Source organism: Apus apus, chromosome 3 (genome assembly GCF_020740795.1).
Source record: "Apus apus isolate bApuApu2 chromosome 3, bApuApu2.pri.cur, whole genome shotgun sequence".
In the NCBI taxonomy this organism is placed as follows: domain Eukaryota; kingdom Metazoa; phylum Chordata; class Aves; order Apodiformes; family Apodidae; genus Apus; species Apus apus.
Genome location: NC_067284.1, coordinates 54,532,494 through 54,556,974, shown reverse-complemented (window position 1 = coordinate 54,556,974; position 24,481 = coordinate 54,532,494). Strand labels below are relative to the sequence as shown.

Below are 24,481 nucleotides of genomic sequence, written 5' to 3'. Positions count from 1 at the left end.
CTCATGAAAATGGCATCATTGTGAGTAACCGAAGATTTTATTGTAGTATGGTAATATGATAAAAATAGTTAAAACAATGCCATGTTAGTGTCTTTACTGGTCATATTCTCTCGATTTGCACTGCAATGAAGATACCCTGGGAGATATCTAGAAGCCATTGGGCAAAAATCAATTAGTTCAGATTGGATTGTGCAACAAAAATTAATTACTACTGTAATGAAGCCAAAAGAATATAAGAAATAGAGTTGAACCTGTACTATTCCTGTAATACTCGGTATGTTATAGGCTTGCTTATTTTGACTGAAGCTTCCACTTGCATTCTTGAAATGTTATAATATGTAAGAAAATGCCATGTTGTAATCTTTATTTTGTCTGTTTTTAAAGGCATACGATGGGTTTGCCAGTTTAGGAATATCACGATTGCTGGAACCTTCTGACATGGTTTTATTAGCGATACCTGACAAACTGACTGTTATGACCTATCTCTATCAAATAAGGGCACATTTCTGTGGACAAGAATTAAACGTGGTTCAAATAGAGGAGAACAGTAGTAAAAGCACATATAAAGTGGGTAACTATGAAACGGACACAGACAGTTCTGTTGACCAGGAAAAATTTTACGCAGAGCTGAATGACCTGAACCGGGAGCCTGAGCTGCATCCACCAGACAGTGCTTTGGCAGACTTTGCTTCCCAGGACGACTCTGTATTTGTAACTGACAGTGGTGTTGGTGAATCTGAGAGTGAGCATCAGACTCCGGATGACCATTTAAGCCCAAGCACAGCTTCCCCTTCTTCTCGCAGGACTCGAAGTGAAACAGATCCACAAAAATCCCAGCAGAGCTCTGGAAGGACTTCTGCATCTGAAGACGTTGGGAAGTGTACCAGTACAGATACAATGCAAGCACAGCCTACGTTGGGAAGGAAGAAATTGCTGATAGCTGATGCTTTAGACTTGAGTGACTTGGCACATGTCAGTGATCAAAAAGAGGACACGTCTCCCACAGTTGCTTGTGAAGATAATGACAAGAACAGACACCAGAGCTCAGACAGTACCACTGGTTTCTCAGAGCAAGAAAAGCTGGGGTGTACTGGATCCACAGAGAGCACAAGAGCAGATCTTGGTTCACTTGTCACAAAGCCAAGTTTATCTCCTACTAAACTTGGATACCCCTACAATAAGGATACAGATCTTGCAAAGAAGCCACTTGCTTCTCCGAGGCAAACAGAATCTGATTCTGACAATGATACCAGAATGACTTTACATCATGCAGATCAAACTGCAAAAACAGCCCAGGTAAGAAATCTAAACTTCCTGTATGTCTGTGAGTGGGGATGGAGATGATAGTTCTTTCTCCATGTTTGTAATTCACATCATGTCTTCAGTATAAATGGCAAGGTCAGTGATACATTTTTATTGTTGGGCAATAAATACTTTGACTGAAAGTAGGTGATGCTGCAAAACAGCCATTACATGAAAAATTCATTTATAGGAATTGTCCTACTTTAATCTTTCCAGTCTCTCTCCAGTTAAAGGAATTAAGGTCACATTCTCAACCAGCTCAAAGATGATGGTTTCAAGGTCTTTGTCATCCTTCTTCTGAGTATTGTATGCTGAAGTAAAAATTGGAAAAAGACTTATCAAGTAATTGATCCATATTAAAAAGATATGAAGTTTTTACTACCTTAAAACATACCAAACATATTTCCAAATCTTATCTGAGAAACCACATGGCCTTGTGAACACAGTCCACAACGGTGAGGGAGAAAGTTCAGAATATTAAATGATGCTGTTCATTGAGTGGCCTCGAGCACGTTACTTAACTGCAATATTATTTTCCTTTCTATAAAGATAAAAAAGATATGCCCACCTACCTTGCAGATTTATTGTGAGGGTAAAAGTTGATTATAATATAAATTTTGGGCATTATCAGTAAATAGTATAATCAAAAAAATTTGTAAATGGTATTAACCCTGTTTACAAAAATGCCAAAGCATGCTTATAATTTTACCTCTGTGCAGAGCCTGAGTTTTAGCTTAATTCAGCTTTGTGCCATTGGCTCTGATAAGAATATATCCAGTCCTTTGGTAGTGTGGATTGCTTCTTTTTTTTTTTTACATCTTTTTCCTGAGTAAGCACCATACAGATTCATTTGATTGCAAGAGAAGCAGCCCATGGATGAGTGATAGTGGCTAAATATTAGTTCCATAGCCAGCTAATTTCATTCCTTTGTTAGTGAAGTCTCATGAAGTTTCTCTTCATCATCAACTTCGTGTATTGGATGAGAGAGGAACAATTTGGCCCATAGAGAATAACAGAGCAGGGTGAGACAGAATGTCTTCTCTACAGTGATTTGCACATGCGAGTTGTAGTAGGCCAAAAAAGAAGAAGAGATGGGTTCAAAGATGGTTCTCTGTTGTTAGTCTTCTGTGCATTTGCTCATGGCAGTAAAATCTTGGACATGAGCCCCAGTCTTAGCCTTGAACACTCAAGTGATGGTTAGAGTCAACAACCTCAATTTCCATGTGGTTGTTCTAGGAGCACAACCTACAATATCTGTCCCAACTCTACCTTGTGTAAAGTCTTCACGGTTGAACTTGACTAACTAGTCAGTGCTAGGGAGTATGTATCTATGGGAGCTGCTGATGTTGCCTATGCAAGAAGCCTCCCTTCTGTTATTTCTACCCTGCAATATAGTAAGTTGTGTATGAAGAAGGGTCTTTCTTGTGGATATTCATAAATGAAGTAGAAGCTGATATTTTTGCAGGTTTTTTGCCTTGTACCCAGCCCTTTATTTTCAGTTTAAGTTATAAATGAGTGATACCTAAATAAGTAGCCAACAAAGCATTATATTTGCATGCATATTAAAGTAAATAAGTAAACACATAGCACATTTAACATAGCTTCCATGAAGCCAATTATTTTTTTTCCACAGTTTCAGTTTGAAGGCATTAAATCTTGACAGAAATGAAGTTTTAAGGGGAGGGAAGAGAACCATTATTTACATTATAAAGGTCTATGACTTTTTTTTAATTTTACATTTTGATCATCTTTGCTTTTCATTTATATAGAATTCTCGGTTACCTCATGAAGGTGTAATGCATGTAACTCCTGACCTTTATTATATAGGAAGGCTCCTGGCTATTAACTACTGTATAAACATTAAGTACCCTAAGGCTGCCTTGCTGTTAATTATATTTCTTTATTTTTAAGCAACGAATGTTGTCAAGACAGGAAGAACTTAAAGAACGAGCAAGGGTTTTGCTTGAACAAGCAAGAAGAGATGCAGCTTTAAAGGCAGGGAATAAGCAACTAACCAATACGATCATCCCAGCCCTCAATAAGCAGCTGAATGATGTAAGAAATATTGGCCAGTATGGCAGTTTACATAGTTAAAATTTATTATATGTGCATATGCTGGGAGGGGGGGGAGGATGATGATCATGTCCTTGCAGAATATTTCTTTTCCATGCTGAATTGCTCTGATGTGTCGTGTACTCTTAGTTCACTTTTAAAGCCCATTTCTCCTGCTGTTATGGCCAACAGAAAGATGCCTTAGACTTCATTGGAAGCAGAGGTCTGGGAGCACCTTCTTTGATTGGCACTGCAGCTCATAATGGGACAAAAAATGAAAGTTACTTGTTAAATCATAGTGAAGTAATTGATGCTATTTTTGATTACTTCTTTGTTTTCAGTGAATGTAAATGCATTCCCTGAGCCTGTGATGTCAGCTACTGGCTGCTTCATAAGTGTTGTTGCAGTGAATGAAGCTGCTTGTGACAGTCTTGTGAAAGAGTTGATGGAACAATTCCTTTTTATCACCAAAGTTGATTATGCTGGTGAGATGGGAAAGTGGAGCTGGGGAATGAGCTCCAGTGTTGAAACAGCTATGGTTGCACCTCCAGTGGCCTCTGTGGTGACCTGGAAGGATGCATACTCTCTGGAGATGAAAGCTAATTAATTTTTATGCAAAAATTCGCAATGTGGGTTTTGTGATTCTAAATATTGTGCAATAGAGACTGCACTTGCAACTGAGAATGTAAATGTAACTGAAAAAGGCTCGAATCTTTTCTTATTCACATCTTTCAGAGCCTAGTCCTGAGGGGCAGATTCTAGTAAATGGGTTCCCATAAATATGGGATCACAGAACCAACAAATTAAGACAGTGATGTACATGTCTCATTTCATTCTCCTGTCTTGGATCCATGATATACTTTTTTCTTAACAATTCCCCTCTCCAAATGGACACACTCTTTTTTTTTTTTCCCCAAAATATATTCATATATGCAGACAAGTCTTATTTGTACAATGATAACATAATTATATATAAGCAATTTTTGTATTACTTTGTATTTAAGTTTTTCCTAGATAAGTTGATTTTATTATACATTTCACTCTGGATTTTTAAAATTAGATTTTCATAAAGCAAACAGCTTTAGAGGAGGGATAGTATAGGCAACTACTAAGGCGGAAACAGCTGTAATTAAAGTTGTGTAACATTCTTTATTTCAAGCTCATCTTTTCAAAGGTTTTACAATTTTTCTAGTATTTCATTGTTTGAGGTGAAATTTTCTGTGTGAGCTCTCTACCTCATGGTAACTTTTTTTTTTACACTTCAGAAAAACCCTGTTCAACTGTTTTTCGTATTAGGTTGTATAGAGCATTATTTAACAAAGTTAGGCATGTCTTAAGGGAAGAAGGTTCCATCCCCTTGGAAAATCTGTTCAAAATAATCAAAGTTGTGTTAATAGCACAATCTTGTCAGAGTGTATTGAAGTTCAGAAAAGTTGGTGTCAGTAAAAATTTACTGTATGGACACAGCACAGCAATAACATAATTTACTGTTGCTCCCCTAAGGATCAGGGCACATCCTGATGCAGATTATAATATTGGAAAGCAAAACTTTCTCTATTAGACTCCCAATTCCTGCTGATGAAATCCTAACAGGAGGAAAAGGAGCTATCCCAATGGCATGCAGAGGAGAGATGCCCCAAGTAGATGTCAAGGAGGCAGGTGACTATGTGAAGTTAGACAAAAATGAAGACACTCTCTAGGCCATGAAAACCAGCTGAAGGATAGGAGACAAGGACATAGTTTTCAGGGTGAGAGTCAAGGATTATGTAGTTCAGGCACCCAGATTATGCATGGGACCCTATTTCTTTTATTACAGAAGCTGAAAAATTAACTAGAAGCCAGGAGGAAAGGGAAGGGCAGTCCTTTAGGGCTGCTCTACAGAGCCAAAATTTCTTGCTGCCTCCATCATAAGCTCTTTTCAATGTTGGGAAAGTACCTTCAACCCAACATACTTTTAAGTGGTGAGTTCCTTGATTTCTGAATTCCAACCCAAGATATTTGGAAGTTTTGGATGCACCCAGCTGTAGCCAAGACAAGGAAAACCACACTGGCAGCAAATGTTCCTGGCCCCTCTGAAATCATGGGTGCTCTGAGCAAACAGGTAATGAACACTCTTGATTTGAGTTGACTGTAGCATAAGAATAGTAAAAGCTCAGCTCAGAAGGAAGTTGTGGAGGTGTAATTTGAAACTCCTAGATATGATAGTGTAGAGTGCCACAGAAACACTCTGGAAGAAATTAATAATTCTGTGTTCAGAGAAAAGCTTAAATAGTGCATTTTAAACAAGGTGTAGGGCAGACAGTAAATGATGAGGGTAAAGTGAGATATTTACTGAATGGCCACAAAAAAGACTAGTATCCTGTAGGAAAAAAAAAAGTGTTATGCAATTAAAGACTATGCAAAATGAGAACCAATACATGCTAGTGTAATTTTTTACATTTTATAACTTTTGAGTGCTTGACTTACCAAGCTCAACATTCTCCTAATGCATTTCAGTGAGAAAGAAGCATTCTGAGAGGGAGATGTATATGGAGGCAGGTATAGTATTCATATATAATATATAAAGTTTATTTATAATAATGTGTAAAACTTTATTTAACATATGCATGTTAAATACATTTCCATACATGTGTATGTTCTGAATGATATGTGTGCATCAATACATATAGATATAAGAAAAAACACATTGATTTCTCTTTTTCTTTAACGTAATTGATTTTCAGAGATGGGACATTTCCATTTGATGTAGTTGTGCCAGTTCACTACAGGTCATTACTTATTTGAATATTAGAAAATAGTATAGACAGTTCTATTCAATGGTTTTTGGTCATTAAGGTTAATAATAACAACTTTTTGTCAAACCAGTATTGTATGTGCCAGTGTGCAGTAATGTGTAGTAAGTAGTGTGTTATCCAGATGAGAGTTATGATAATGTATATCAGCATTTAGTAGTGGGAATTCAACTAGGCTCATTTTTTAAGTAAGAAAAATTTAAAGACATAGTCCAGGGCCAGCACTTTTCAAAAGTAACTCTTGACATTTGTGATTGCATCTTTTTCAATACCTTCACAAAAATAGCTTTCGGCAGCCCAGTCTTTCAGAGTGTGCTCTGAAAATCAGTCACCCCAACAAAGCTAAGCCTGCGGAGTCATTATTTACTTTTGAAAATCTTGTCTTGTAAGTGGTTATCACTTTACATTTTTCATATGAGAACTATGAATTGCTGTTTTCTTAGTAAACGAGTGAGAACAATATACAGTGCATGGGATTGTATTGCTGCTTGAGGTCAACAAAAAGGAGGAAATTTCCATGTCTGTTCCATGGTCATAAATAGAGGTTACTTGGTATGTGGTCACCTGATTTGTTTTGGTGAAAGTCTATTTTGAAAAAAAAAATGTTTATGTTTCTCTTTAAGCATAGAGCAAATACCTTAGACTTTCTTCAACCTAAGTCACCCTTCCTGTGGTAAAACTCATGTTATTCAGTAGGCAGGTATCTGCTCTTGCTTTTTTTTTTTCTTCTTTCTTTTTCTTTTTTCCTTCCCCTTCTGTAAAACTCTGTTTTAACTGGCCTCTCCTGAAGTACTAGCTGTTTTTTCATTACATATCCATTCTTGGCTTTTTACCTCTTTTGCTTGAGTCTTTTTTGCTGCAGTGTGCTTCCATCTTCTTACGTTTATGCTCTGGGGTTAGGCCCATGTCAGTATTCTCACTTCCTTTACTTTTTTGTATTGAATTTGCTTTTATACCTGTAACTGAATTCAATTTTCCCCTGAATCATGTATTTTTCATTCCATCCCAAGCTGTATCTTCTTCCCCTTCTTTAGTTTGTGTCATCTTGTTCTTCTGTCTCTGTCAGACTCTATTTCAGCTGTCTTTCCTGGCTATCAGCTCACCTTCTCCTTTTTAACTTTAATTTCTTAATACCTCCTTTCTTGACTCTTTCTCCCCTTAGACATCTTCCCTCTGTGCCTTCTGCCCGGTCATCTTCCATTCCCGTTTAATCCACCTGATTTAGCCCTGTTATTCTCTGCTTGCTTTCCCTATTTGTATCATATTAGCTTCTTTTCTCCCATGTATTTCCTGCTTGCAGCTTGGTACAAGTTTTCTCACTGTTAGGTCTGCTCATTTGGTGCTTCTCAGGCACACGTGCCAGCCTGTATGGAAGTATGTAAGCCTGTAGGCAGGTATTTGAAGTCTAAGAAGAGACTGCATTGATCAGAAGCTCCTTGAAAATATGCTCGTGGTTTGGGAGGATCATAGATATGGCCTTAAAATTGATGCAGCCTTTCGGAGGCTGGAAGAATTAGCTTAAGAGCTCTGTGAACAGTTACTGATCCTCCCATGGATCCCTTTCTTTATGGTAGATTTATAAACAGCTCAGCCTTTTTGCTTGCTTGCTTGATGTAGGTGTGCATGTAGTGACTCTTTTATGAGAGGCTTCTGTCATTTCCAATCTGGTGTAGCAGCTGTAATCACTTAGCTTTTAACCAGAAGAGCCTTTTTATTAGCTTACTCATTTTTATTTAACTCACCTTTTCTCATGATGAATATCACAGAGCTAGAAGGGACATATCTGCTCTCACCAGATGCTGTAAAATATCAACCTGTAGTGATGGTTGTTAGCAGGTTGTTAGCATTCCAGCAGCTTGGCTGGAATGAGATGTTGGAAAGGCAAGGAGACTGGAGCTGGTTTGTGCAAACTAAATGGCAAAGTAGCAGGCTAGAGGGGACCACAACAGGTGGGAAATATTCAGGAGTCACAGGGCTAAAAGGTCTTTCCAGCAGGGAACCCTCACTGGCATAACATGGAGTGGAATCCATACTTTTTGAATCTCAGCAAAACTCCACTGTCAGCAAATATCTGTGAAGGCCAGTGGCAAAATGTTTTTCTTATTCTCCTTTAATCACTGGTCCACATAAAGAATGGAAATTTACTGCAGCTGTCATTTACCCTGTGAACTCAAATGGCTATGGTTATGGAGTCAGCATGATTTCAGAGAATGGAATTAGGAGTTAAGAAATGCACAGGCAACTTTAATTAACCTCCTTTGTGTATGTGCATTATGATGCAGTCTTTAATTATGTGATCACATACTATTTTCCCCAAAGCAATTGTGTCTCATTTAGCTCAGAGGACTGAGGTGATGTAGAAGGCTGTTTGTCCAGAGGACTTCTGTCCTTTTGGTTGTAGAAATTGGAAGGTGTGTGGCAAACGAAGCAGGGGTTGCAAGGAGCAAAAAGATGAGGTCACGGTGTTTGAAAAAATTAAATTCATTGCTGCCTTTGCCTCAGAGTTCCTGATCAGTACTGCTTAGTCTTTCAAACCAAACTTCCTCCAAGTGGTTATTAATTGTGTATCCTTCCTTTTCAGATTGCCATTTGAGGCAAAGGTTTGATTTGCAGGTGTATCAAGGCCTGTGAGAAAAATCAATTGGAGCTGTGCTTGAGACACGTAAAGGGCTGCATAAAGCTTACTATATGGGAAAAACCCAGGTAATAGGCTTCCCAGAGTGAGCACCCAGTGTTAGATCCTTTTAGCTGGATCTCTCTGTCTCGGTTCTCATCTAACGAACAGGGTAATAACACCACCACAGGGTGTTATGAGAAGTGAATGTGATTAATGCTTTTGAGGCATTTAAATACCGTAGTGATGAGCACTGTAGAAAAGCCCTTGAAGAAATTAATAATTCTGTCTACAGAGCAAGATTTGAATATTGTGTATTAAAGAATGGTGATACGTACTGATGGGATGACATACTGAACAGTGAAAATAAATTGTAGTATTGAAAACCACTGGGTAGAGCTCAGATCTGGGCTGAATATCAGGGGATACTAAAAGTAAAAGGCAGTGCCACAACAAGGCACTCTTTATTCTAAAGGATAAAAGTTAAGGTTGTACTCAGTATTATTTCTGGCATGTCCTAAATCATGTGTCATATTGTTATTGTCATAACTTGTTTTTGCAAGGCTGATAGCTTTAATAGAGAACATAATATAGCAAGGAATTAATTAAAAATAGTGCTCATCTGATGAGAGTTGTGTGTTTTTATTGCTAACATGGGCTGCAGATTGTTCCTAATTTACTTGAACTGAGGATTCCTCCTTGGTGAATTTAGATGCAGGACTGGGCCCCTCATAAGGATTTGGCTGAAAGTTTTGCATATTTAGGATCTAGCATAGGTTCTGGGATGCAGGAGTTCAATAGTGTGACACCTGGAAGGAATTGCTCTGTCTTCTGCCACTTGTGAAATAGGAAAACAGTAATTCTTTCTTTGCAGCAGCATTCTGAGCTTCACTGCACTAAAAATTGTGAGGGACTCGATTTATACAGAAAGTATTTAAAACCAATGTGATATAAACTGAAGGGGTGTTTTTCAGAGGACAATCCTGATGCTGCTGCTCTGCTTAAATGCAGCTGTTGCTAGCCTGCTTTCTATTTGGTTTATTTATATCTGCTACCATTATTTCATGTTTTTTTGAGTTGAATGAAGGTATAGCTGCCTAAATATATACATATATATATTTATATATATATAAAGGTTTGAAAGAGCAATGGATACTATATACATCTTTTGTAGTAGAATTCACAGATACCAAGTACTTCAGTGAAAGCTGTTACTTCCAAAAATTCGAACGCTGCACACAGAGGGCAGCAGACTATACCATGAGATTGTTTCTTTTTGCGCAGAATATTGCGTTTTACTACTCCCTTGCTCAAAGGACTTGTTGCAGCTGTATCTAATTCATATTTAATAAGGTCTTTCTACTTCAGGTGTCAGTCTGTTTTGCCCGTTACTTTTCATTTTCATAAATATTTGAGTGCAAAATGGTAACTTTTATTTTTTTTGCATCCACGGTGGACTAGTGGAAATGAAAATCTTTTTAGAAAAGCTTCAGAAAGTGGCAAAATCTGAAAGATGAGCTGTATACTCTTACCTTAATTTGATTGCATACATTTGCACAGATATGGGATATGCCAGGTGCAATAAAAGAAAAGCATTATTTTAAAAGCTCAGAAGAAAGCTTTAATACATTATTCCATTTATTCATCATGTTGTGCAATAACCTGCTGGCTCTCTGAGCTAGTAAGGTCCTAACTGTCCTGCTCTAATATGTGACAAAAGACCAGAAGTAGTACAGAATGCAGATTCACAGCAGACAGCAAAAACTGGATATTTTTGTTTGATTGAAAGATTCCTTAAACTAAAGTTAGCTTTCTTTCCTCCAAATATTTTAACAGATTCTTGAAAGTGAGTACTGCATTCAGTAATTTTTATTTCTACATTAAATGAGAATCCTTACTTCTGTTCTGGATTAGGAAAGGCATTTAGCTCATCAGTGGACATTTTTTTGGTATTCTTCTCAGTTGGAAAATAAATGTCTGTGACTGAGAAAGTAATGTCAATTCATTTAAGAAAGCAGTCCCAAGTTACTCCCATCTTGTTTTTCTTAAAAAAAACAAAGAGAGAAAAGCTGGTGTTTATTAATTAAACACCTAACTTGAGTTTGTTGAGGTATAGGACTTTGCAGATGGCAACCTTGGTCTTTTAATATTAATTGGAAAATATTGATTGAAAAAAGACTAGTCTGTCATGCTGATAATTGTGACCAGATTTAGATACGATCACTAGATCTTCCTGAGATTACAAAGAAGCAGTTACCATCTAATTGGTAAAAAGATTGAACATTATTTTGGTAATCCCTGAGCTTTGGTAACTTATTCCCTGTTGTTCATTTATATGTCTTGTCTGTGTACCACTATAAAGTGGTTAAATATGGTTAAAGCTGATAAGACTATGCTGTATAGTATTTACATTTCATGAGCGTTCCAAGTTTTATAGCTGTTTTAACAATATACTTTTCTTTAAATGAAGGTTAGACCTGCTGACTGAACACTTCAAAACCTCAACTGAACTGATATTTACTTCTTTATAACGACACACTAAGGTTGAGATAGCCTGATCTCATTTCCTTGATGGCAAGAACAAACATGTTTTTATTTAACATTACTCAATATGTAAAAAATAATCTGTAACTTTCCAAGAAGGTTCTACATCTTTTGACTTCCTATTTGATATGTTTAAGCACTTTCTTGCTATGAAGTTATGCTGTTTCACTGTACAATAATAATGCAATAGAAACTCTCTGGAAAAATGAAACAACTAGTGCAAGTAAACTCATTTTTAAGAACAATTAGTGTGCACTGTTAATTTTATACCAGGAGGGATTTGATGAATAAAGTGTAGCCTTTGATAATGCAAGATAAATGTTACTCAGTTGATATAAATGCTTGAGATTCCCAGCTGGATTTTATTGCTCTTATTTCCATATCTATTTACACCACTTAAGCATCCAGCCTAAATATATAAATAAGTGGTTATTTATTATGTGGATGTAGATTCAAGGTGATGTGTGGTCTGCAGCCATAACATTAACTTGCACACTTACAGAAATAGGCAGTCAGTTTATTAACTGAATTTTAAGATCGTCCGAACAACTTAGTTCAGAAACATAAATGTCTTCTCTCAATTTATAAATATTAGCCAAAAATAACAAAAACAAAACCAAAAAAACCTCAGTGTCTCAGAGCTCTCCCTTTGTGTACGAAGCGAGAGCCAGGTTTCTTAGCATCTGGAATGCTCTTTTTCTATCACTGCTAATAGCTGTGGACGTTTTCTGTGTGGATGTTCAGTACACGCTGTTGCGAATCCCAGGATGATATCGCCATTACTTAGAGCTGTATTTTGCATTGCCTATTCTGTTATTGCTCAGCATGCACAAGGGTAGAGTTAAAATCTTTATTCATTTCATTTAAAAATGTTTCTTTTGTTCTCCTTATCATGTTCTAGCTTTCCCAAGGATATATGCCTTGAACGAAAAGTCACATGTGCATTACTAATTGTGTGCCATTGTATTTACAGTTCCTAGTGGTGGCACTGTGAAGCTACTAATTCTTTTGCTTCACTTGATGTAAAATAATCTGAGTGTCTTTGATAGCAGTGAAACAGTATTAATTGTTTTGTACGTTTCTTGGTCACTCTTCTTAGGTGGTCTTCATAATCTATTAGAACTTTCAGCCAGATTTTTGTAATGTCATGCCTCCAGCAGTGATTAAATTGGTAATTAATGAACAGTCCTTGGCAACATAAACCACATCCCGTTAATTTTCCCTTTTGAGTTTTTAGAAGTTGTCGTCTCTGTCAGAAAGCATTGCGCCACCTTGCTACGGCCCCTTGGCATGAAACCACAACGGCTTGATTTTTTGCAGCCATTAGTAGATCAGAGCAGTAATTTCACAGTATTCTGGTCAGGGTAATTATAGTACCAAGTACCGAGTAGAGTTGGGAATTCACACAAGAAGTCCAGAAATACCAGGTGAGCTTCCTTGTGTTCACTGGGACGTTATGATTAGTTTAATTGGGCTTTGTTTGATTTCAGCCGCAGAGACTCTTTGTGCCACGGCACTGCAGCCACTTTCCACTTTAGTGTTTCTGACCTGCATTGACAGGAACTGGTGCAAAAATGAACTCTTTGAAGTGGGACTTTCTGGAGAGGGCAACTGAAAAAGGGGAAAAGTGATGTGTAAATAGTTTACTGTAGCAAAGCTCAGAACAGAACTGAACACTGCATTTTGCAGGTGATGTGATTCAAGTTCTTTTATAATTTCAACGGGGACAGATAATATCTCTGCTACATTTGTGCAAATGTTTAGTACTGCATTTAAAAATGCTTTTTTTTTTTTTTAATCACTGGCTTTTATTTAGCACCTGCTGTTCTACCTTCCTTTGAAGATGCAGTTGTTTCTCCCACCAGAAATAACTGTGAATCATCTCTTTAGTCCTGCAAACAAATCTGGGCACATGCATTAATGAGACTGCAGGTGCACTTAGTAGTTCACATGTCACAAAATAGTAGGTAAATGCATTCATACTTGAGTGGCTGACTATAGGTGTAGCGGCCTTCAGCAGTACATTGTGCACATTAAAGTTTAAATAGTCACTTGCCTGTTGGCTTCTGAATGAAAGGACTGTCACTGGTCACTTCTCCTGAAGCCTTAATGAAACCAAATAGTTTGCTACGAGTTTGGGCCTAACCATTGGGGTGTTTCATGCAGTCTTGTCAGTTGATGTTCATGAATTGACTTGAACGGAGATCAAAGTGTTTCTCAAAATGGAGAAGCGGGGAGAGAGACAGCTCCTTCAATTGCACCACAAGAGCTAATCAAGCCATCAGTTCTTTATGCACTCTGCGTGCCTTTAGAATTTAATACCCAATGGTTTGTCAGGACAAATTGAAATTCAGGATGGGGGGGTTGGGGCAGTCCCTTCTCAGCCTGCTGCAAATAAAACACGCGCTTCAATCTTCTGGAGGCTGGCTTTGATAAATTTTATTATTTAATGTAAAAGTGCAATGTTGATTAAATATTTTGGGTGGGGAAAAAAAAAGTTAAGGTGAAGGATTCAATGGGCATTAATATGTCTTAGAGCTGATTAAAGATCCAGGTTCAAAGTGAAAGAGAAACTAAACTCAGTGTGAATTTTTTGTTTCTTTGATTACTAATGAACTTTTTTGCTGAAACATTTTAAATTGGATTCAGAAGATAGTTTTTTGAGTGTCAGTTAAAACAAAGTCATGTGAAAATGCCTCTCTCCTTCCCTCCCTCTCTCTCTTTTTAATTGATATGATTTAGGCAGAGGAAAATGGTAAGGGGGATTTTTCTATTGCAGAAGAAATTTTTAAGGGATTTAGTCTTATTTAGCCTGAAGGTCTTCACACTAATGAGAGCACTTAAGTTACGTCCAGGCGTTGATTAGACAGCTCATCTATCAACTGGAGCATGAGAATTTGTATTTTAGCTACCTTTTATACATTATAAATTTATATGCTTTTTTTACATTACTTTAGACTCTGTTTAAAACACAAATTTTTAATTATGTTCTTGTGCATCCAAGGTGGCTGCAAGGCAACTAACAGAGCACAAATGGTAACAAGGAAATACTCTACATTTTATGAGAAATAATATCGAAACTGTATCTGTAAAAATTGGTGTGCCGAATGCAAATTGCTACCCAGATACATTCTTCAAATGGCCACAAGCCCCCTTAAAGTCTAAATACATTAATTCAGGGAGCACAGAATTATATATATTAAAGAATACCCAACCACCATCCCCCCAAAAAACTGTGAACATTCTCTCTGCCTGTAGGGTTTTTTTGCTGTATTTAAAACACAATAGCATCTTGTTTTCTGAACCATTCTGAAAAGTACAGCTTTTGTAACTTTTTGACATTTCGGGTTTAAAAAAAAAAAAAAAAATTAAAATGTTGCCACCAGCTTGCACTATGAACAGCCTGTAATAACAGTTAAAAAAGCTTTCTGAACTATTTGACAAGATTTCTTAGTGCTGAGGCCATATGCTGTAGCCTTTAAGCTATTTCTTCCTATCAGTTTCATTATCACCTGCCTCTGAGTCTCCAATATCATCAGTAAGCACATGCAGAATCATAATTATGCCATGTACAAGTTCTTTGATAACATGTACAGTTTTCTTCTTAATTCTTTATCAAATGCATTGATCGTGGCATGTGTGCATTGATCCAGGTCCACCATCTGGCTGTGTGTGATAAGCACAGTGGCATCTTTGCATTTCCACTGTCATTCATTGCGCTACAATTTGGCTGCAGGGGAGTAGTGGCTGGGATTAGCCCTGTTCTGCTACTTACTTGCATTTTAAGTTGACACCTCTACAGCGGCTCAGACCACATTACAAACTGAAACACATACGCACGACTTAGTGATGTGACACTCCTCAATAAGCTTACTCCACTAGCTACTCAACAATCTGTAATTGGATTTGTAGGAATAACAGCAAAAGATTTCCTAAGAATTGCTGGGGACAGAAGGTGAAGTTTTCTCATTATTGGCAAAAGGCTAGGTATAGATCCTAGGCGATTGGTATTTTCCATTAAAAACAAGCTGCCAGCAGTTTGCAGGACGTTTTCAAAAAACCCGCAGCGAAATAGGATCCAGGGAGGCACAGGGTTTGCATTTTTTCTCTCCAGTCCCATCACATGCAAGAGGACTGAGATCCCACTGTCCTCCCCAAAAAAAATTAGGAGAAACGGGGCGGGGGGTGGAGGGGAAACAACTTTCCGAGGCGCCCTGCAGCCCGCTCCGCTTTGTTCGGCTGGGAGTGAACCGGGAGCATTCCTCAGGAGGGCAAGTCCTCCTCCCTCGGCATGGGGTTGCCCGCCGGAGAAGGAAGCTTCCCAGGATGGCAATTTGAAAGATGCTGCTCTGCAGCTTACGCATCCCGTACAGTTGCCAAAAGTCTTTGTTTCGTAACACCACCTTTTTTTCTTTTTTTTTTTTTTCTTTTTTTTTTTCTTTTTTTTTTTTTTTTAAATTATAAAGTCAAGTTTACACAAGAGAAAATCCCTTAAGTGGAGCTTGGCAAATGTTGACTCCTACAATGAGTAAGCAGCTTCTTTAACTTCTGTCTATAACTTGGCAGTGGAAAGGCACAAAAAAATACCGTCTTTAGAGCTATTGATCTCAGATCAGACATTATGCCCTGTCTGGATGATGACACTATTTCAGAATATTTCTCAGCCTGCACGCTTCAGCCCTTGTTTGTTGGTAATGCCAATAGCATTGACAAGCATGGTGACAGGCGTTAGATGCTTCTGCATCCCGACGCCTTAGGTGATTGTTGTCCTTAATTATACTTCCCAGATGAGGGAGAGCACAAACTTGCCTAAGCAGAGAAAATTCCAGGGAGTTAGCGGAGGGCTTTTGTGGCTGCTTTTGGTTTAGTTCGACTTTCTCAGTGATCCTTCTTGGGAGCCCTGTGGGTAAGCAAGGCTGCCCTCACATTGTTTGCCAGTAGGGCGCCTCGCTCTTAGTATCGGTGCAGGCGAGTGAGAAGAGGAGGAAAACAGAAAGTGTATTTGGAATTAGATATTTCAGTCAGTCCTTAAAACTTGCCCTTAGAGCCAAGTGCAGTGTGAAATAGAAATGCCTGCCTTGATCGTCACATAGATGCGCAGCTCCTAAAGGGTTAAATGGGTTAAATCTTATTTATCTGAATAGGACTGCAGTGCTGTTTTGTAGAATGCTCTAGCACAAATACCTATGGTTCACTTTGACATTACAATTTTTTTGTTGGTTTCTTTACTTTAAATACTTGAACTGTTAGACCTTTTACTTTTTTCTCTGCGAAAGATGTATTTGTACCAGATTAGAAAAGCTAAACTGTTTCTTTACATTGAATAATCAGCCTGTCATGACAAATCTATCTCCTTCTGCATGAGTAGGTGCCAGTTTGACTAGCTTCTTTAAGGCTCACACTGGGTTTTAAGCTGGATCCATGTGCATGACTGGCAGTGCATTTGTTGGGCCAGATCTAAGGAGCCAGAGAGCGTTCAGCTCCTTTTTTGCCTACAAAAGAGCAGCCAGACAGCCAGCAAGAGGCCTTGGATGTAGCACTAGGTGATACTTACTTAGTCAGCCATTCTTTTTTTCAAATATATATTAATTTTTTTTCATTCAGTAAAATAAGAGTTTCTCAGTTTCCCAATGACATGAGGAATTAAATTATCAATTGATTGCTTTTCTACAGCCAGCATTCTTCACACCAGAAATACTGTACCAAGTGAATTGTGGGTTTTCCAAAACAACATTATTTATGTTAGAAAAATAAATAAAGATTAAAAATAGCTGGGTAAAATTTCTTTTAAAATACTTCCTAGGTTTAACGAGAGGTTTTGCATTTTTATAGCCACACAACCTCATTTTATTGTGAATTTTGAGGGCTTTTTTTTCTTAAAGGGGACAGCTTTGTTAAGACATTGTGATTCGTCCCGTTTTAGGCCTTGGACTACTTCTGTTTTCATTCCATCTTGTCTCCTAAGTCCATCAGTGCCATAGATCATAAGCCAATAGCTGCTTCCTTATGACAAGTGATTTGGTACTTTTTGGGATATATATCCATGAAAAACTGTTTTCAGGACACTAGGTAAAAGGCAGAAAATATCCAACATGTTTGTCTTGTCTTTGCTGACCACTTCCTACAATTTGACTAGCCCCAGAAATCCAAGTGCACTTTTGTTTATGTCGAGTGTTCCCTGCTTAGCAATTCATATTTTGCTCACTACCTGTGTATTTTCAATTCTTCTGAAACAGTAGTAGAGGCCAAACATAAATGTGGTCCCCAGGGTGATCAAAGATTTAATCTGACCAGATGGGACAAACTTGAGAAAGATTTTGACTTTCCACTCTGTTTTGCAACAAGAAAGGCTGATTTATTTTTTTTTTTTCTCCCATCCTTTCTTTGTTAGAAAAGGCAGAGAGATCAGGCCATCCCCAGAGAAATGAGCAGGTGTGGCCATTTACAAGCATGTCTGGTTATATTATAAACCAACATAAGAAAAGTTTGAAATGGTTTGAAAAGATCTGCTAAACAGTTTTAATGTTTCATCCCAAATCCTATTTACTCAAACAAGAGCCAATCAAGGTCACAGTAAAATCCAGCCTGCCCAAACCTTTAAAGCTCGTGTAATTTTTTTGAATTTTTTTTATTTTTTTTTTTATTCTGCCTTCTCTACTAACTGAATAGGTACATTTTGATAATCCTTGCCTCTGGACAAGCACAGAAGTCTTTTTCTTTCTGAATAGCTAATAACAGAGCCATTCTTCCTGTCTAATGATGAAAGAGGGGGCAGTCAAGTTCTTTCTTTTAGATGTACTGTGTATTCGGGCAGACCATGGACAATTTTGAAACCTACAGCTACAGGAATCACTCCCCCTCATAGGTACAATTCTGGTTTAATTTTGTTTCTATGGAATATCACTAATTTACCACTTCCCTCCCCACCCCCCCGCCCCGGTCTATGGACACAGTAAAGGAAGTTCTTTTTAAACACTAAATAAATGCAGCTCACAGGATTATATCTTTAATAGGGAAAGCATAATACCTTATCAGACTTCTGGTGTAAACTCAATTTGGATCCTCCCAAAATTCTGCCAAAGGACGACAGAAAATTGCTTGGCAGAGGGTTTGTTTTGTTAGTTTGGGTTGTTGGGTTTTTTTTGAAAATGTGGTAAGACTGCAGAATTTTTAGTGATTTAAGGAGACGGCTTCTATGGGAGTGACTGGGTTTTTTTTTCCCTCCTGCAAGACTCTACCACTCTCAATGTTTTAATGACTTGGTCAGCTCTCAGCTTCTGTCGCTGCTGAGCAACATCGCTGCCCTGGTAATGATCTCAGAAACTGCCCTGACTGTGTTCCACGTTCAGATTCACCTTCCCAAATCCACAGCATCATTTTTGGCCAAAGTAATGTCAGTCACTGCCGTCTGCGGCGAGTACAAAAAAGACCCCCTAATGGCAGCCATTTTTATTTGTTTCTTAAGATCCAAAGGCTGCCGAAAGAACAATTGGATAAAGTTGAGGATTGGAGAAGCTTGATTTTCTTGTTCCAGTGAAATGAAACTCTCGTCCTTTTTTTTCTTCCCCTTCCCCTTAAAGGCCGAAGTCTGCTAGGGGGTTGTAGCTGTGTCAGAGCCGTTGGGATGCCACTGCTGATCACTTTAATTAATAGGACTAAGGAGGATAAAATTAAAAGTAGCACCATTGAAGCAGTGGAAGAAAGCTTGCCGAGATGCCGGTGAGCTGTGAAATATAAAAATTGCATACCAATACATTTTTATAGGAGGGAAACAAGGAATTACATTACTTATTCTTGAAGAGTTTGCCCTTAAATGGTGAAGTTTCCCTCGCTGTGCATCCGCATGGCAGATCTTCAGACCATTACAAAGTAGTTGGGGGAAAATAGCAGAGCAAACTTTAATGTCTCTTTGCCATGTCGGGTTCATATCAGAGGGTGAAAGATTTTACTGAGTTTTCTCATCAACTCTACAGGAAAAAAAAATGCTTTATGTGTTTTTGCATGGTCCTTTCTTGGTGCAGAGCTTCTCTTTATGTCTCCTTTTTTTTTTTTAATACCCAAGTTCATGCCTCCACACCTCTCCTGTGTGCTTTCCTTTCTGAAATCTGGGGGACTGATCAGCTGTTTACCTCAAAACTTAATCTACCTACTTTTTCTGATCTGTTTCATTGCTTCTTCCACCAGTGCTTCCTCTGCCAAGCTCAGTAACCCAGGGTGCAAATAACTGAATTGAATTTAAGCAAGAACTAGGCTAGTTTTTCTCTTTATCCTCTGGTGATGATTGGCTTAATCAGCACAAACACAAGCCACAATAATCTGTGTTTACTTGGAGATCCCCGGGATGTTAATGACTATGCTAATAATTCAGGATACAAGTTCTCTTTCAGGAGGAGGGGAGGAGAGAGGGAAAATCAGCCTGCTCACTTTAGGACACATTTGTCAGAAACATGTAACTGGCCTTATTTTAAAGGTCTATATTGTATTAAAATGTTTTACATTAAACTATATGGGAATCTTAATACAAATTTTGGACATTCCTTCTTAAAAGTAATTTAAATTAAACCCACAAGTTCCTATATCCCAGGAATTGCAAACAGTAGAGATCAGAGCCGTTTTATTTCATGTAAAACTCAGTGTAGTATCTGTTACCAAATACTGTGGATCGAAATAAAATTGGTTGCTGTATCAGTTGGCTGGCTAGAAATTAAATTAAATTGATCTATTGTCGTGCATAGGAGCAGGGGGGAAGCTTTCCAGTTGTCTTTCTAATGTGTACTTTACCAAATAAGTTTTAGATGGAACTGTTGCTTTGTGCTTTCTGGGAAGTTACAGGGTGAGAAAGCAAACAAAGCCAATGTGCCATCCTGCTGCCTTGCAGGGCCCAGGCAGGATTGTCTTTCCAGGAGAAGGACATTAAGAGAAAAGTAAATCAAGGCAATCTGATAGAGAATGAGGGCTCTGTCACTCAGAGACAAGATATTGTGCTGTGTCCATACACTTTGTTTACTGTAGGGTTTTATGAGTTGTAACCTGCCCATGCAAGCTGTTAATGAGGCTAAATCTTGCTGCTTGAGGATTGAATTACAGCACACCTCTGGGCTAATGGTTATAAACAGAAAGTCCCATTAGGGCTGCATTCTGATTCAGTCATTTGCATTTTTTCTATTGTGCCGAGAACAATGATGAGTAAATAGCTGCAAACAAAAAATTTACATGGAAATGGAGAAAATGTACCTAATTAGTATTTTGTGCTTGTTTTATTAACGATTGCTTGAATTAAATAGCACTTAGCAGCAGCTCTCACCAGCATCTGCAGGTATGGGATGCTCAGTTTCTGGGTTGGTGGGAAATCTGCCAGGATGGCTCTCCAAAATTAGGCCGTTTGTTATATTCCACTTAGTTCAGGTCAATTGCTTATACCTGGGTTTTATGCTGTTCATTATGTCAGTAATACCAACTTATCGGCAGATTTGATTTCAAGCCAAACTCTCTGTTGTGCTTGTGAGTGTTTCTAATATTGAGGGGAGGAGGAAAACGGTCCTAACTTTGAAAAAAACATATTTTTAAGATGAAAACTGAAATAGTTTCCCTTAAGATTTAATGTATTTTTGTATATTAGTTTAAACTATCTTTTTCTTCATGTTTTTTAGTGTGGTGGGTTAGTCTTTCCCAAAATTACATGTCAGAACTTTGCTCAGTTCTGTAACTGATGCACTACTGACTTCAGATGGACAAAGCTACCTGGAATGGTTCCTGTATGATCTCTTTAATTACTGACCAAAGCCCCAGTAATAGCGTGTTTCAAAGCAATGCAAAATCTTTTCTGCCATGGCATCCATTTGGCTTCCATTATTTTGGGGGGTTTTTTTTGTGTTTAAAAAAAATGTATCCACTGAAATCCAAGGTTTGGATTCTTTTCCATGCCTTAGATTCGATGTTACTTTACACTTTGAAGTCAGCTGAGTGAATGGAGTATCTGAGAGCAACATTTGGCTTCTCGTCTCAGTTCTGTGAGGGAATATTACTCAAACAAGTAATTCAATTTAGTAAAACCATTTTTATAGCCATGGTAAAACTTTTTGTAGTTACTGCTTTGAGACAAAAGTTGGTGAGAATTTTCATCAAGGTATTTTTATAGAACGTAATTTAGAAATATATAATTTGTATGCTTTAAATTGCAGACACTTAGGTTTCTAGTGCAATAATAATTTGGGGAATGTTTTAAAAAAAATCATGGATGTCTGTAGAAATTGTGATGTGACACCCAACTGATACCAACCATCCTATTTATAATGTGGGCCAAGCACCATGCTGTAAACCAGTTACTATCATGATGATCAGATTGAGAATGAAATTGCATTTCTGTCAATTACTGAGTTGGCAACTGTTCAATATATCTTAGCAGCAAGATGAAGAGCGGCGTCGGCAGCTGAGAGAGAGAGCTCGTCAGCTAATAGCAGAAGCTCGATCTGGAGTGAAGATGTCAGAACTTCCTAGCTACAGTGAAATGGCTGCAGAAAAGTTGAAAGAAAGGTCAAAGGCATCTGGAGGTGAGCTGAGGAACCTTGTATTCTATTCCTATGGCAACCTAGAAGCCAGAGAAGACCTTTTTGGGTATCACTTTTATTCACACTTCAAAACGTTCTTGTGGGTAATTGTTGTTCATCAGGTGCACATATCAAAAGACCTGACTGGAGATGTTTCCTACATCAATGGCGTGTCACTTAAATTCCAAAAATTAGAAGAAAGTCATATATATGGTTGAAAGAAAAAAATACTGTCTGAACAAGTAGCTCATGTCGGCCCATTACTTACAAATTTATTATCACCCACATTTTTTAGAATTTTATTGGTTAAAATATGTTCAATATTTTTTTAATATAGGAGCATGAGCATAATTTTGGGGGAAAGCAACATTAGAAATACTTAAGAAACTTTATTTTGTGTTGAATGTGTTCAAAATACTGCTTGGGAAGAGAATGATAAAGGTGGCCCGTGGGAGGTGGGGGCAACAACCTTTTGATTTTAAATGGCAGTCTTTTGACATACCACTTGCCTTTACAGGTTTTGAATTGTAATATTTCTCTAATGTTATTAAACTGACTTTGAAATGTCATTAAAATTCATATACCTGCCAGCACTACGAGCCAGAGTAATGTAGTGTCACTCAAACTCAAATGGGTGCTGAGCACACGCTTCAGTACAGGCTTCTTGCTTTTTTTGTCTCTTCTACATATTCTAAGGGGAAATTGTTTCTCCTACTAACATGTAATTGTAAACCAAAGTGTCAGGAAAATCCAGCTTTATGTTCATGATGCATGTAGATTCAAAAATTATATTTTTGTCTTGTCTACTACATGTATTTATATGCATATATATTTAAATACAGTCTTGCTGCACTCTAAACCCTACACTTCTGTTCCCTTTAACACCAAAGAGAAAAGTAGTTAGTTGTGCATCTCCCTTTGAGTCTGGTCTTCAGTTTTCCTTTCTTTGTCCCATAGATGAAGCTCGCCCACATAACTCTCTTTTGTGATAAATAGGGAGGGACTAAGGCTGAGCAAAATGGCACAGTGCTTGTTTATTAAGTAGACTATGATGTTCTTCATCCCTTTTCACAATTTATGGCTCCCCATCCTACGATTTGTAATTACTTCCTCCTCACTGTTTTGTCATGCCTGTACATAACTCTTCCTGCCATCTCTCTCCTCCAAGTAAGATACAATTTCTGGGTATATCCCAAGTGCTCAGCTGGATAGTAGTTACCCTCTTTTGTTGCTGTGACTCTCTTGCAGTGCTGCTAAATATCTTAGTATGCTGCTTTCTGGAATGTTGCCTTTGCTGTTCATATTTTCCTCTGAATTTTGCCATCACTTTTCTTGCCCTATGTTCACTTTATAAAGAGTCATAGAGTTAACTGTGCATATATCTATTTTTTTAAGTATTTATGTATATAGATTGCACATGCATTCAGAGGGTTTATTAAAGGAGGAGACAATATCAGTACTGACAACAACTTATTTGAAGTTATCATCACTGTACCTGCTGGGTTTTATCCAGTATAATAGTACCACTGCTTTCTACTTCTGTACATGCTGTGAGTTATCAGCTTGGTTTATAATTCGTACCTTGATTTTAATTTGTTCATATAGTAGGCCAAGCTATTTGAACTTCTGTTGGGCTTCTTCCAGTTTTCATTCCCTGTCTGCTTTTACTCCTCTTTCCTCTTTTCATGTCAATAGACATTTTACAGCACTCCCTTCATTCTCAAAAAGCTTTCCTTATGGTAGATCTTCCACATACTTCTACCATTCTGCAGGTAATGTCAGGTCTAGGCTAGATCTCCACTCAAGAAATGTATTCTTTTAAAATGAAGCAGTTCTGTGAAATGGCACCAACACTTTATAAACCAAGTAAGTTATAATTATTTCTGGGCTTAGTCTTTTTAATTTTTTTGTTTGCCCCCAAAATTAGGATATAATAGTCAGTCTCCTAATTACAACTGGATTCTGATTATTGCCCCTGACTGCATTCATAGGTAGTACTTTTCTCTATATAGTTCTGTATTCCCTATGCAATACCCAACACACGCTTATAGGAATATGTCCTCCAAGCTCTCTTGTCCATTATGTTTCATTAATCTCTTCTTCTGCATTGATTGTTACATTTTAATTTGCAAAAAGGGGCTGTATCGATTAATTTTCCTCTCAATTCAGTTATTGCAGCAAAAAGTAACATTTCAGCTTTGGGATTTTGGAGACTTTAAAGACTATCTTACTATTGTAGGGGCAAATGTGATTCTTTCAGTGTTTCTGTATGTTCTTTAAGAGTTTTGTGCTTTGGCTCTGGCGTTACGTTCTCCATTAAAAGGCTTTATTTTATCATGGTGTGAAAAATTCAGATGCCTATGGCAAGCTGAAACTTTCCTGGATAAGCAGCATCCTTTGCTATGAAATCCAGTCTTTTTCATAGGTTGTTTGGCATGTGAGATAGAAAATACTACTTCTTGCCAACTGCCAGAGGGTTTGGCCTGGCAGCTTCAAATTTATTAGATGTTCTACTAGCTTCAGGCTGATAAGCAAATGCATTGAGATGGGTCCAGGGACAGTATTGAGATAGGAATCCAAATAGCCTCCCTTTTCCCAGCAGCAATGGGACAAAGGAATTGACATCTTAT

The 24,481-nt window shown here is 37.8% G+C and overlaps 1 protein-coding gene across 13 annotated transcripts in view; it reads left to right on the top strand.

The window, feature by feature from the left end:
- The window catches only part of EHBP1 (EH domain binding protein 1), a 231,612-nt gene that overhangs the window by 157,241 nt on the left and 49,890 nt on the right, over positions 1–24,481 (top strand). For 9 of the 13 annotated variants that reach the window (XM_051616172.1, XM_051616179.1, XM_051616182.1 and 6 more), the window contains 3 exons: positions 385–1,296; positions 3,214–3,357; positions 21,707–21,854. In XM_051616172.1, coding sequence (XP_051472132.1) covers positions 385–1,296; positions 3,214–3,357; positions 21,707–21,854 — 1,204 coding nt within the window. The remainder of the gene's footprint in view (positions 1–384; positions 1,297–3,213; positions 3,358–21,706; positions 21,855–24,481) is intronic. The other 4 variants (XM_051616181.1, XM_051616171.1, XM_051616180.1 and 1 more) reach the window with 2 other exon arrangements.